Below are 14,824 nucleotides of genomic sequence, written 5' to 3' on the forward strand. Positions count from 1 at the left end.
TAACTAAAGTATTATCTAACAAACGGTCCAAGCTAAACGTGTGATTTCAGTTTGCATATCGCTGGTAGTAGTAGAGATGTCACTTGCCTCCCAAACAGCATTACCTGAGAGCTAGAAGTAGTTCCATCAGAAAGCAAAGTAGATTCGGATTCAGGTAAAGGAACGCTTTCTGTGTTTATGGCTTGGTCACTAGAAGGCACCGCTGTCCCATACGACTGCCAAGACTCACTGGCTGGGAAGGAGATGTCGGTCTTCTCACTTTCAAACGCAGACCATGGGGCACTTTCTGTCTGGTCATCATCAAATGCCTTCCAGTCCAAAGGCTGATCATTATTAACAGCGGAGCTGAAGTCTGCAAAATCATCCGATTCTGGAAAATCATCCAAGTCGCCAGTGTTTGCCCCAGAATCAAAGTCTCCAAATTGATTAACGGTCTCTGATTCGTTGTGAGACGCAAATTTAGAATGCTCATAGTCAGATTCCCGATCTTTTGAAATGTTTTCTGGCTGTTCTAACTCGTCTTGGAAAGGAACATGGTTTACATCCTCAAAATCACCAAAGTCATCAGTGAAATCATTTTCGTCTAATTGTGACTGTTCTTTGACGTTGAGGTCATTTGACTCACGATGGTCCGTGAAAGTTAGTGGAGGATTTTTGCTAGTGGCATCGGGGGATAAGTCACCCCTGCTGGAATTTTGAATTGTTTTTTGAATGGTTTCAAAGGAACCGTCAGGTGTAAAGCCATGAATGTCGTCGGTGGTTTGGACCGTTTCCTCTCCGTTCTGACACCTCTCTGTAAGACCACATCTCTGGGTATCCGCTAACTGCGTTGTAGCTTCGGAGATTTTAACATTAGGCTTAACTATTTCATCACCCGCAACGCTGTCATCTGCTACTAAAGCAGCTTCTCGAGAGTTATTTGTAGAAGTCAGATCACTTGAGTCATCAAAATTTTCTAAGACTACATTTGTGAGTTCTTTGTTGTTATTTAAGTTGCTGTCACAGTTGACTCTATTCAATGTACTGTTCAGCATAATACTTGTCTGCCCTTCATGTGAACCCGTGTGTGCTTTAAGCTCCGTATCATTTAAATGTACTGAGTCTACTTTGGAAAGCGGGGAAAAATCCGCAAACTCCTCTCCGGGACTAGGTGGAAAGTCTATGCTTAAATCTGGACTGTGTGCGGTGGAGGACTGAAATCCCTTCGAATCTGTAACATTGTCCAGAGCTTCTATTCCCTGAGGGTTAACAGAATCTTCGGCTGCTGCAAACCCATTCGTAAGATTCCCCGGATAGTGCTTCTGCTCCCCGTTACAAGCGTCGACCGCCTGGCCGTGTTTTGGACTGCCAGCGCTCTCCGAGCTCACACACGGATCAGATTTCTTCGCCTTCTCGGCCGAGCTCCCTTTATTGTCGAGTGCAGCAATATTGTTCTGCGTCGATTCATTGCTGGAGTTTGAATCGAACACTAAGCACGTTCCCTTCTTGGAAGTAGTGATCTCGGACACCGTCTCTTTGTCCGAGATGGAGGTAAGGCTAGTAAAGTTACGGACATTATCAGAGTATTCATGAATTGGCATAAAGTGTTTTGATGGCAAAAAGTCTTCTCGAGATGTAGGAAAATGAACTGCATCCAAATCGGCAAAGCCTATTCCAGAGTTACCAACGCCAGAAAAGCCTCCAAACTCTCCAAATTCATCATCCTCGTCTTCATCCGCAACGTTGTCAAGAGGAGGAGGAGATGAAGAATACATTCGGATCACTTCAGGCTCCATGATGTTAGTTCTCGGTGAAAGAAGCAAATTATGCCTATAAAAGAAAAAAAAATATTTTACTAAAACAATGAAAACCAAGCAAATCCCTCCCATTTCCAACTACTTCTACTCGTTTATAATCCCACTATTATAACAAAAATAATGCATCTTAGAGCCAGTCTGCAATCTTAATGCTTGTTATTGTTTAATTTCTCAGGATGGACTTGCTAAAATGATTTTGCAGATTTGAAGTAATACCCTGTGGGGTGGTTTCCACTAAAGCAAGCGCTTGCAGGAGAGCTGCAGATTCCGTCTCCCTGACATTACTATTTGTTACGAAGTACCGGCCAAACGAGCTTCTCTTGCTAGAATGACTGATAATTCCTTTAGCTTGCATCGCGCAAAGGGCCAGCCCAGCCATCCTGAAGCTCAGTGCGGTCGGCCCTTCGCAGTGGATGAGTGAGATAAAGAGTTAAACCCTCCTGCTTTGGTGCGTAGACCCCCCTTGTGTTATAAATGGTTTCTGTTACAAAAACAGACAGAAGTTTCCGCACGGTTATGGTAAATTCATTGGTTATATATAAACGTGTCTGCATACGTTTTACGCAAGTCCGCCTCAATCTTCCTCTCGCAAGAAACTTGCTCGGGGCTTCGACCCTTTTCCATGCAGGTACATGGCAGCAGGTTTCAGGCAGTGTTATTCTATCAACCAAACGGTCCCTTTCAGGAATCCGTATAGTGAAAAATACTTATTTCAGACATTAAAAGTCCGGTTTTTACATTGATTAACTCAGAAATGAAACGAGTAGAGGGGATGGTGAGATGTTGCTGGCTGCAGCACTCGTCAGACCGCATGGATGAGGATTTACATAGCTGGTAAAAATGCAATTCCTGGTGCGTATTAAGCAGCCGGAGCTGGTTTACGCTTCACCGCCTGCGGATAATTCAATGGCAGCATACACTGCTTAGGTGAATGGCTTTCTTCCGCAAACAGGAGAGTGAGATTACCAGTCTGCATGTATCAAAGACAATTTTACGTAGGTGAACCCTAACTTTTATTATACCGGTTCTAATCTGTAATCTTAATAAATATTAACAGTGTTTGCTTTGCTGGCCTGATTTGTCTTAACAAAAACCCTTACATTCGTGGCTTATAGGCGTTCTTATCAAATTCATAAATATCTGGAGAATAAAGTAAAGGGAAAAACAATAAACCGATGACATGAGTTTCATGACAATATTACAGAGAAAAAGAAAGATTATGAACACTAAACTCAGAAGCTTAATAACCAGGGCAGGGAACAGGGTTCTCGATCCTTAATGTACATGAAGTCCACTTATACTACTCTCCAGCTGAGCCTACGGACCATCAGGATCATACAGCGAGTGGTAAGGGAACTCTTTCGCTAACTAAACGAACAGTTAGTGTGATGAAATGTAAGAAATATAGCAGGTATGGATGGCCTGCTTTGCTTTTTTTCAGCAGAAGAAACTCACCAGGGTTTACAAGATAAAAACGGCAAACCACAACCCCATTGACACTGATTTTTTTTGTTTTATATTTAGAGGAAATGGCACAAGAACACAAATAACTTTTTTCTTCATGCGTGCCCAGAAGTAGAGTGGAAATGGGGCCAACCATGGGCTTTATCACAGAGATTACATACTGGCAAGTTACCAACGTTTCCACAGAGTAGAACCACCTGACGCCAACTTAGATTTTTCATGGAACCGTCAGCTGCTCGTTTCTTGTGACCTTCTCCAAAAGGACATAACCCGGAGAATTCCCTGGAAACAAACTCAGCCAGGAGGCGCACACTTACGATTTTAAAGGATGGTATACAAATAAGCAAATACACTTAATTATATGAAATTTTTTTATCGATTATAAGATACCTGGGTTATAACAATGCAGGACAGGCGATATCAAACTTCAACATCAAAAAGTTGGAGTTATTTTACTTGATACTTATTCAAAGCTAATATTTGTTTGTTAGATATGAGTCATTTGATACATGTGAGTTTATCGAGGCGGAGGTTTTACTTCAGTTGTAAGTAACTTGTAAGTAAAGACCAATAAGTCGATGGGGTCTCATGGGATACACCTCAAATTATTAAAAGAGCTTGGTGGTGTACAAGGAAAACTGTTAATGGATTTATTTAACCAATCATTATTGAAGGGAGTAGTGCCAATAGATTGGAAATTAGCAAATGTTTTGTCCATCTGTCTGGCAACTGCAGGCCAGCAAGTCTTACATCTGTAGTGGGGAAATGGAAACTATGTTAAAGCATAGGATTGTTGAACATCTAAAATCACATGGATTTCAAGATCAGAAACAACCACATTTTTGATTGGGTGACTAAAGTAATTGATCAAGGTGGTGCAGTAGGCATTGCGTATCTGGATTTCGGGAAGGCCTTTGACACTGTCCCACATAGAAGACAGACAACAGAGGGTTGTAGTGAATGGCGTATATTCAGAGCAAGGTCTTGTTACCAGTGGGATACCTCAGGGATCTGTACTTGGGCCCATTCTTTTCAATATTTTTATTAGTGATACTGCAGATGGTCTTGATGGTAAGGGACGTTGTTTTGCTGACGACACAAAAATTTGCAACAGGGTTGATGTTCCTGGAGGAAGAAGCCAAATAGCAAACGATTTAGCTAAACGGGAAAAATGGTCAGAGCTGTGGCAACTGGCATTTAATGTAGATAAATGCAAAGTAATGCACCTGGGGCATAAAAACTCAAGGACAGAGTATAGAATATTTGGTACTGTCCTAACCTCAACGTGTGAGGAAAGGGATTTAGGGGTAATTATTTCTGAGGATTTAAAGGTAGGCAGACAATGCAGTAGAGCAGCAGGTAATGCTAGCAGAATGCTTGGTTGTATAGGGAGAGGTATTAGCAAGAGAAAGAGGGAAGAGCTCATGCCATTGTACAGATCACTGGTGAGACGTCACTTGGAGTATTGTGTACAGTACTGGAGAATATAGATATGTTGGAGAAAGTGCAGAGAAGGGCTACTAAAATGGTTTATGGATTACAAGATAAACCTTACCAGGACAGGTTAAAGGATCTTAATATATATAGCCTGGAAAAAAGACAGGACAGGGGGGATATGATAGAAACATTTAAATACTTAAAGGGAATCAACAAAGTAAAGGAAGAGATTGGGCAGATGAGATGGGCCAAACGGTTCTTATGTGCTGACACATTCTATGTTTTTACAAAACATAAGACAATGCGTAAATTACAAGGACTATCCTTGGCACCCACACACAAGCTATGGTGGTTATAACTTTAATGAGGGGCTGTTATCACCGCAGCTTTTATAATACGTGAATTATTATTTACTATGTAATGCCGTTGCATTCTGTTTGCCAATTGGTAAACATTTAGCGTGTAGCAGAACCAGTATATCTAATCAATTTCTTATCTGTAACTTATCAGCCTTCTCTTCACCAAACCTTTAAAAATGCTCTCTGAACCAGTCAACGACAATCAAAATAGCAACGAGGATTGGGCCGTACCAAATTAAGATTGTTTCTCCATGGTATACGAATAAAGTGTTTATTTGAACATGCAATCACCATTACATGTTTTTTTTCATTTCATATAACTGTCAAATAAAGAACTTGGGGAAAGTGGCAGATTTGACAACATTTGGTATGAACAGTGTTTCAGTCTCAAAAAATTACATGACTGGAACTAGAGAAACTATTTAAAAAACTCATTCTGTATTTTATGCTGTAGTTTTAAATTTCTTTATATAAATATTAGCGTAAAATCTCGGGTATAATGTGCACAATTTACCCCCCCCCCCCCCCCCCGTTTCAAGTGTTTAACCTTTAAACCCTGCCTGCATCTGATCCTCGCACACGGCCGGAAACAGGAGACCAGACCTTAATGTAAATGTTTGTTGCATGGAGTGAGTTTGTATAAGCAGGTGTGAGTGTATGTATATGTTTGTATATGTTGCATGGAGTGAGTTTGTATAAGCAGGTGTGAGTATATGTACATGTTTGTATGTAAAGCTGGAGTTATGGGTGCGTATTACACACACATACGTAACTATTTCCTAAAAAGGTAGGTTAAATTTGTACATGCACATAATGCCCGGAATTTGATGGTATCTGCCTCAGTTTACCAGCATGCAACATGTTAACTGTTAACTGAAATCTTTATACCTGGTACAAGAATTAGGAAGCCTAATAGGAAGTATTATATGTGTTAGACATGAGCTTTATCACTGTAACATCATGAGCTCCTCAGCACGTAGACTGAAATTTAGTTTTTCCACAAAAATTACTCAATTTTAAAAACCGCTAACAGAGGACAGGTAGACTCCAACGTACAAACCGGTGTCCAACTAATAATTCTAATAGCACGGTTTAAAACCAAGAAGAAAAGGACAGGCCTGGAAAACCAACGTCGTGGTCACAGCTTTTAGCACAACTTAATTCCCTTTCCTACCTATAGATTCTTCATTTTTGCTTACCAAGCAATACTACTTTGGAGATACATGGGTCAAAAATAACAGATCTATGGCAAAAGATGTTTAAAGATGCAAATGATTTTCCTAGAAAACCAGGACAAAACATTTGTCACCAAAGAGGGACAGTAAGTTCACAAAAAGGAATAAATAACGGAGAGGAATAATTACACGAGTCCCGGAGGTTCAGTCATCGAGCCTCCCGACACGTAGTAATCACACCTGAAGGATTTCAGTCATGAGCATGGTTTGGCACGCTGCAGTAAAGCTCCCCACGTCGCTGCGGTCCATCCAGACAAAACAATCCGACGCGGTACATTCTGTTTCCAGAGAATCCAGAACGGATTAGTAGTAGCCGTCTCAGGTATGTGCTAAGAACGCAGCGGAGCATTTTAACCTGTGAACCGGGGACAACGCAGTCCAAACACTCCGATAACTCTTCGTGCTTAGTTTCTTCCGCCGAGTAATGAGAAGTAAAAGGAAGCTTTTATAACAAGTATTCACACCAAGGAGCATTCGGAATGCAGGAGAATACAAGAGCAAAAAACTTTAAAGTGCTGAGCCCTAATTGGCTTGCTGATTGCTTTGGATTATATTAGCCATGGTCCTAATTTAGCCGCTGCTGCTGTGATAAAGGTTTTCAAATAAGCCAGACAGAAATATAAAATATGAACCTGTTCACATGAAAATCACTCATATGAAATGCTGTAGGCAGAAAGTCGCAGCAAATGCACCATTCTGAACATACGTCGGAAGTGTATACGCGCGTGTGTAATGCATTACGGTAGCACATCGTTGTCGGCTTCCGTTCATTCCCGGTCCTTACAGAAAATGATAAAGCATTTCATTAGGTAGGGCCAGGAACAAAAACAAGAGAGAAAAACCGGGTGAAGTAGGTTGAGACTTTTCCTAACAATTATTCTGTATTTTTCTGGGTGAAGAAAATGTTTTTCTTGTATGACTGGTCACACCAAGACAATCAAGATAGAACAGAATACATAAATTCTAACAAATAAATGGAAACGATTGTTTGCACTGAATTGTACATAAACGTCAGGCGCTGACATTATACACAAAGCAAAATAATGTTTTAGTGTGAACACTTAAAGTGTTCTGACCCGTGTGTTCATTTGCAGCTCCCCACAACTTCAAGCCTTCAAACCCTACCGACATTTTCCTTCCAGCCATTAGGTCAACGCAATAAAGGAACTGAAGTTTCGCCTGCCAATGTTGGGATTACTATCCATCTTCTCTACAGCGACATATTCAGCAGCGCTGTACAATGACATCTCAGTAGCAAACGAGCCGTCAACACCGATGATGCTTAGATCGAGTGTACCTATGGTTGTCTAAGCATCGTGGAAGATGTAGAACAGCCGGGGATCTATTGGCAGAGTCCCCGCTCCCTGCACTTTTGCTTTTGTCCTTGAATCCCACTTATACCAATTTGCTGGTTACTGCTTTTTTATGAAGTGACAAACAAGAAAGCGGTCTTGTTTACTGGGAGCAATATAAACTCGGAACAAAGGCCCGCAGGATCCTGTATAGCAGACAAAAGGGGCTGCTGTGTGAAGACTATTACAAAGAGCCTCAGGCCTCTCACGTAGCACTCATTCAATAAAGATAATGGCAGAAAATGCCCTCTATGATTCAGTAACCAAGTGAACCACGCAGGCTCTCTTCTGAGCTCATGCTTCTCCTCGACCACAAGCACGGAATAAAAGCCTACAAACACAGCAAGGTCTAGCGGTGGGCTATAGTGATTAAGAGCTTCGCAGGAGCAAACGCTCATCAAAACAAGGTTTTCTGACCAGGGAGAAAAGCGAAAGGGGCCGACACGTAGGGGGGACAGACTTAAGACATATCATGAAGTTCTATTAAAAGAAAATGCTTAAAGGGTACCAAGCAATCAAGCCTTAGAAGACCTGTAATGTTTCCCCATTTATCATAAAAACACAAACTAATTAGCTTTTTTTTCAAACAACAATCTATCAGTTTTTACTTTTGTGTTTCCATACAAAGCTTTGACAACTCCCCTGTTAGAAGGCCGCCTGTCAACACAGGAGAAAAGATGGCTTCTCCCACCGGATTTAAGAAGGATTTCAGCTAGTGGCCTACAGGTTTCGCTTTCTTTATAAACCGATAATTTCTGAATACATATTTTTACCACAATTTAGTCGCAAAGGAAAAGAACTTCTACGAGTTTATTTCAAGACAGTAACATATGATATACAAAGGGTTAAAAGCATGAAAGCTGCCCTGCAAATGTAAAAGGATTACGATTGTTTGGCTTACAATATCCCTTTAAATCGTCTCCCTTAATGTGTTTGCAGCAGCTGCTCAATCTGTTTATTTACTCCTTAAATTGCGATATATGTATATTTCATAAATGTTTAGAAAAGATTAAATTAACATGAAGCAAAGGAAAACAGATTACAGATTTTTATTCCAGCAGACAAAAATATAGCTTTGCGGTATGTAAGGCTTCTCGGAAAATAACAAACGTTATTAATTACATATTTGAAAATGTTCATTTTCTTTAATCAAGTTGCTTTACAACAGCTGTGATAAATAGATGATCCAATTGTTGAAAATGTGGCATTTTATATGGTAATTTCATAATCAGAATATAAGAATAAAAGAGATTTTTTTTTTTTCTAATAATGCCACCCAAAATGATTTTTATTTTTTTTTTTAACATTCCCCAAATTACTTACATCATTAATAATACATAACAAATAAAAAAAAAACTCCTTTCTCTGGTATCCAGGTCAGGATAGCACTTTCTACTCATTCATTTCTTACACGTCTATTAATCATATCTGATATACGGCTATTCTTCTAGATTGTTTAAAGTTATGCTTTGTTTTTCTAGATGATTAATAGGAATTAAAAGTGTAACAGGAATGTAGATAGTTTATTATTAAGTGGAGATACTTTTTACACCCATTCCCTTATTGCATAAACTAAAAATCTCCTTTGTTTACCTGAGGCAACTATCCCAAAAATAAGAGAAAAATATAAGAGAAAATAAGACTGAGCAGGAATAAACGATACACACGGACACAGTAGGCATGTGGGGCTGGTGATTTATTATTACTAGTATTATGTATTCATTTATTTATACATACATACTCCACATAACTGTAATTTGTACTATTTTGTTGGAGACCACAAATACGTACACGTTAATAGCCGAGTAAACGGTCTCATTTCCTTTATCGCAAAGTAAAGAAATGTTTTCACAATGCTTCACTGTAAGAAGTGTACTTTTTTCTTTGTGAAATGTGTCAGGAACAGAATGACTGTACGTAAACATACATCGTCTTAGTAGGTCTAAAAATTAGGTAAACACAACCTGAGATGAACAACAGCACACGACATATTACACCGTGTCATGATTTATTCAACAAACGTAAAGCCAATGTCTGGGTCATTGCAACAACTTGATTCTTTTTCAGCCATTCTGTCATAGATTTGCTGGTGTGCTTGGGATCATTGTCCTGGTGCATGGCCCAATTTCAGCCAAACGCCTCACATCTGACTCTAGAATACTTTGGTATACAGAGCAGTTCACGCTAAAGCCCTGCGCGGGACTGCTTTTTTAATCCCGCTCCCACAATGTGGGTGTTCCGCTCCCGCCACATTTGTGGCCAATCCCGTCCGCTCCCGCCACAATTGTGGCCAATCACGCCCGCCTCCTAACCTGATTTCCCGCGCAGTCCTGCAAGGCTGCCCTCCAGTTGTTCCCTCACAGCGTCTCTTCTCTTGCTCCGCCCAGGAACAAGGCGGAGTCACAGGAAGTGACGTCACATCACGTGACTCCGTTTTGTTCCTGGGCAGAGCAAGATAGGAGACACTGTAAGGGAACAGCGAGAAGGCAGCCTTGCGGGACTGCGTGGGATTACCGGGAGCTGCAGGTACAGTGCCTGACCGCCCGCTCCCGCAAGTTTTTTGGCGGGTCCCGTGGAACCCGCAGGACCCGTCTCCCAATGTAGCCCTCTAATTCACAGTCAACTCAATGATTGGAAGGTTCCCAGGTCCTGCGGCTTCAAAACAAGCCCAAATCATCACCCATCCACCACCGTGCTCGACAGTTTGGTTTCGCATTATGGCCAAACATCTCAAATTTGGTCTCATCTGTCCAAAGGACATTGTTCCAGGAGTCTTGCGGTTTGTTCAGATGTAACTTTGCAAATCTAAAACATCTGCGGTGGTCACACAAAGGGCATTTGATTAGCAGCACCTGTCTGCTACTTAACATCCTAATTCCTATGGAGGCAATAGGGTGTTTTTCACATATGGCTTCTCCATTTTGGCTTTATTTTTGTTGAATAAATCATGACACTGTGTAATATGTCATGTGTTGTTGTTCATCTGAGGTTGTATTTGCCCAATTTTTAGATCTTCTAAGAACAGATGATTGTTATTATGTCCTGATATGTAAAACCATAGAATTCAAAAAGGATGTACTTTCTTTCTCACACAAATGTAACTACCGGTATTACTCTTTTATTCTCTTGTATTAAAAATTGACTATATGTATGACTTGTTCCACAAGTAAACAATTAAACCTTTGAGGTTCCATATGTCTGAATTGCAAATGTCCACTGAACAGTGTAAACTTACTCATTCCACTTACTCATTTAAAGCAATAGAAAAGTATTAAAAAGCAACAAGGGTATGGAGTTTCTATCACATCAAAGAAACTCAACCGGAATAGACTTTTGATATCCTTGCTGGATCTTAGCAACAGCATGTAAGATGAGAAAGCTGTCTGAATAGAAGAGGACAACAGAGTGCAGCTGCACACAGGGTAAATGGAAACAGAACTGCTATCCTCAGTACAGGAGAGTGACTGCCACATAGGATCAGTGGTTTCACAAAGGCCAGTTAGAATCCACAGAAGCCTGATGAATGTCTGTGTACATACATCCGTTATACAAGTGTGAAGGAATGCCATCTAACTTGTGCAATCTGCAAGCAAAGTGTGAAGTCAGGTTAGGCCTGAGCTTGTGGCACGGCCGGCCAGCTAGCCCACCTCTAATGTATAAAGAGCAGTAGAAGTGGTGTAATCAGCAGAAATAGCCCATTTGGCACTATACTGATTGCGCCAGAAAAATTCCATCAAAACTTATGATTTACAGAAATGGGGGTGGGGGTTGGGGAGTTGTAGGTTGTGCTTAGTGTGAACCCAGTACTTTCTGAAGCGGTCATACCACCTTAGTAGTCAAATGGAATGGTCCAAACAGCAGGAGAAATCCATTGGATGTTCCTGGCATCTGATTATATACACTCTAGGACGGTTCTTATCATAAGGTAAAATGTAGGGCTGCAACTAACGATTATTTTAATAATCGATTAATCGGCCGATTATTTTTTCGATTAATCGATTAATCGGATAAAAAAAAACAATATGCAAATTTTTCGTTTATTTAAAAGAATTTAATGAACTGGATGTTAAAAAACAACTTAAAATTTACATTAACATTCTTATTTTGTTATGATGTAATAAAAAACAATATTTTCAAAGTACAAGAACCCAAACACAATATTTATGAAACAAAATAACCCCAAACATTCTGAAAAGAGGTGGACTATTACTGTTCAAGAAACTTTGCCCCAGCACTTTGCACTTTGCACCCAGCACTTTGCACCCAGCCCTGGCACTTTGCACCCAGCACTTTGCACCCAGCACTTTGCCCCAGCCCTGGCACTTTGCATCCAGCACTTTGCACCCAGCATTCAGCACTTTGCACCAGCACTTTGCACTTTGCACCCAGCCCTGGCACTTTGCACCCAGCACTTTGCACCCAGCCCTGGCACTTTGCACCCAGCACTTTGCACTGTGCCCCTGCACCCAGTCTCTAACTCTGCCCTGCACCCAGCCCTGCCCCCACATTCTGCCCTGCCCCCACACTCACACTCTGCCCTGCACCCACTCTGCCCTGCACCCACACTCACACCCTGCCCTGCATCCCCACCCCCACTCTGCCCTGCACCCAGTCTCCCACTCTGCTCTGCACCCACACTCACACCCTGCATCCCCACCCCCACTCTGCCCTGCACCCAGTCTCCTGCCCTGCACCCCCCACCCCCACTCTGCCCTGCACCCCCACCCCCACTCTGCCCTGCACCCCCACCCCCACTCTGCCCTGCACCCACACTCACGAACCGCTCTGTGCGAATGGAGCCACTCGCACAGAGCGAACCGCTCTGTGCGAATGGAGCCACTCGCACAGAGCGAACCGCTCTGTGCGAATGGAGCCACTCGCACAGAGCGAACCGCTCTGTGCGAATGGAGCCACTCGCACAGAGCGAACCGCTCTGTGCGAGTGGAGCCACTCGCACAGAGCGAACCGCTCTGTGCGAATGGAGCCACTCGCACAGAGCGAACCGCTCTGTGCGAGTGGAGCCACTCGCACAGAGCGAACCGCTCTGTGCGAGTGGCTCCATTCGCACAGAGCGATTCGCTCTGTGCGAGTGGCTCTGTGCGATCCGTGCACATAGACATGAAGAATACTTACCTCCGGAACGCGTCACATCCGTCACGTAGCTAAAAGAAGGCGGAGACTGCAGAGCGTGTAGCAGAAGCGGGGAACGCTCGCGGAGGTAAGTAAAAGGAGCCGAGTGCTCCAACAACGAATTGATCACTCGATTAATCGATAACGGAAATCGTTATCGATGATTTCCGTTATCGATTATTATCGATTTTATCGATTCGTTGTTTCAGCTCTAGTAAAATGTAAACATGCCCTGGGATCTCAAAGTACGTACAGCAATGTGGCATAGAAACCAATGTCCAACAAATAACCTTCACACGTAGGTGGAGGAGCCAGGAACCGCAATGCTATAGGGCTGCAACAACTAATCATTAAAATAGATAATGAAAATCATTGCCAACGACCAGTTGAATTGATTTTATCGAATATAAGATAATGGTTCTTTCAGAGCAAATGCTCTGAAAAATACCCTTAGTCTTATAATCCGACCTCAAATAGAGGTCAGATAATAACACTAAGATTCACATCCCCCGCAGCGCTGCAGGGGACCCAGATACTCCTCTCAGACAGCCGGTGGGCGTCTCTGCGATGCGCGCAGACATCCTCCGCTACTGTCCACTTCCGCCGGGGCTTCTATGATAGAGCACCAGCGTGATATGACCTTCCGGTGCTCCACCATAGAAGCTCCTGGGAAAGTGCCAGCCAGCAGCAGAGGTTTGTCTACGCGCATCACACAGACGTTCACCGGATGACCCTACTAGACTCCAAGGAGTGGCATATCAGAGGTATAATGTTTCTCAAAGTTTTTTTTATTCTGCTGTTTGTTTTTAACATCCAGTTTGTTCATTATTTTAAATTGACGAAAAATGTATATTTATTTTTTTATCCGATTAATCGAAAAAAATAAAATCGGCCAATCGGCTGAGCACATACCTCCAGGCGGTAGGAACTTAGAAAAGGCCGGCTCTGTATGGAGTCCGCTGCAGGCCACCCGAATCCGTTTTTAGGAACTTTGGATCCTTTGCATTTTATGCCACACGATTGAGGAGGTGTTGAAGGAAAAGGGGTAAACTAAAGGCTACAATATTAAGCACTCCACATATCGTACTTTTGGGGGGGTGAAATAATACCTGCTTCATAGGTAAAACTAGATGGATAATACAAATTATCTTGACAAATCCTTTACAACTTTACATTAAACCGCTAATCTATACAGTTATTAGCGCCGTTAAATGGATTTTTTATGACATCCGTTTACAGGCATTTAAATGGTAAGGATTATTTTAAAAATCTGGCTACGACGCGAATGGCAATAACTTGCATGACTTCTTTTTCCTGCCTAAGAATTCTCTGTACACAATTTGTTGTAGCAGCTCAATCAGTTTTTAATCGACTTTATAAAAAAAAAAGAAAAAAGTAAAAAAAAAAAAAAGTTAAAAATTAAATTAACCTGAAGGAAAAAAAAAAAACAAGCTGATGTTAAATATTCAGTTAATTCAGGTTTTTTTTATTATTATTATTATATTGCTCATTAAATTAAGTAATTTCTACCGCTCCTTTAAGTGCTGTGATACAGACTATATAGTTTCCAGAACAAACCCAGCAGCTATCCTAGAAGCCATCTACTCTTTATCACCCATTGAGTGGAATGCAGCTCATCGGTTTCTTGTACTTTTCCAGAGAGAAACACTAGAGAGCCACACCAGACCTAATGAATACTTCATAGAAAAGGCTCAGGTACCGGTCACCGGTCCCACCTCCCCAGGTATGCCAAAAGTAACTAAACCCCCTCCCTTAAAACAAAGGGCCAACCCATACCTGGCATCCTGAAGCAAACAAATATCTTACCTGCGTTGTCTAGAAAGTGGCAATACGTACACCGAATTTCACCATACTTAGCATTAATCGCTTCAGCCATGCTCGTCACGCCTGCGCCTTTACCATCTATGAAGTACCTCTTGGGAATGGTTTCTCTTTTCCCAAATATAAACTCATAAGAAAATAACTCATATGACAGCGAGAAACAATTCAGACAAAATTAAATGTTCTACTCAATTTTTAGTGTATAAGCT

The 14,824-nt window shown here is 41.7% G+C and overlaps 1 protein-coding gene across 2 annotated transcripts in view; it reads right to left on the minus strand.

Annotated features, from left to right (window-relative positions):
• The window catches only part of AFTPH (aftiphilin), a 28,656-nt gene that overhangs the window by 11,841 nt on the left and 1,991 nt on the right, over positions 1-14,824 (minus strand). For both annotated transcript variants that reach the window (XM_053459730.1, XM_053459729.1), the window contains exon 2: positions 105-1,809. In XM_053459730.1, coding sequence (XP_053315705.1) covers positions 105-1,775 — 1,671 coding nt within the window. In that variant the 5' untranslated portion in view covers positions 1,776-1,809. The remainder of the gene's footprint in view (positions 1-104; positions 1,810-14,824) is intronic.

Source organism: Spea bombifrons, chromosome 3 (assembly GCF_027358695.1).
Source record: "Spea bombifrons isolate aSpeBom1 chromosome 3, aSpeBom1.2.pri, whole genome shotgun sequence".
NCBI classification, from domain to species: domain Eukaryota; kingdom Metazoa; phylum Chordata; class Amphibia; order Anura; family Pelobatidae; genus Spea; species Spea bombifrons.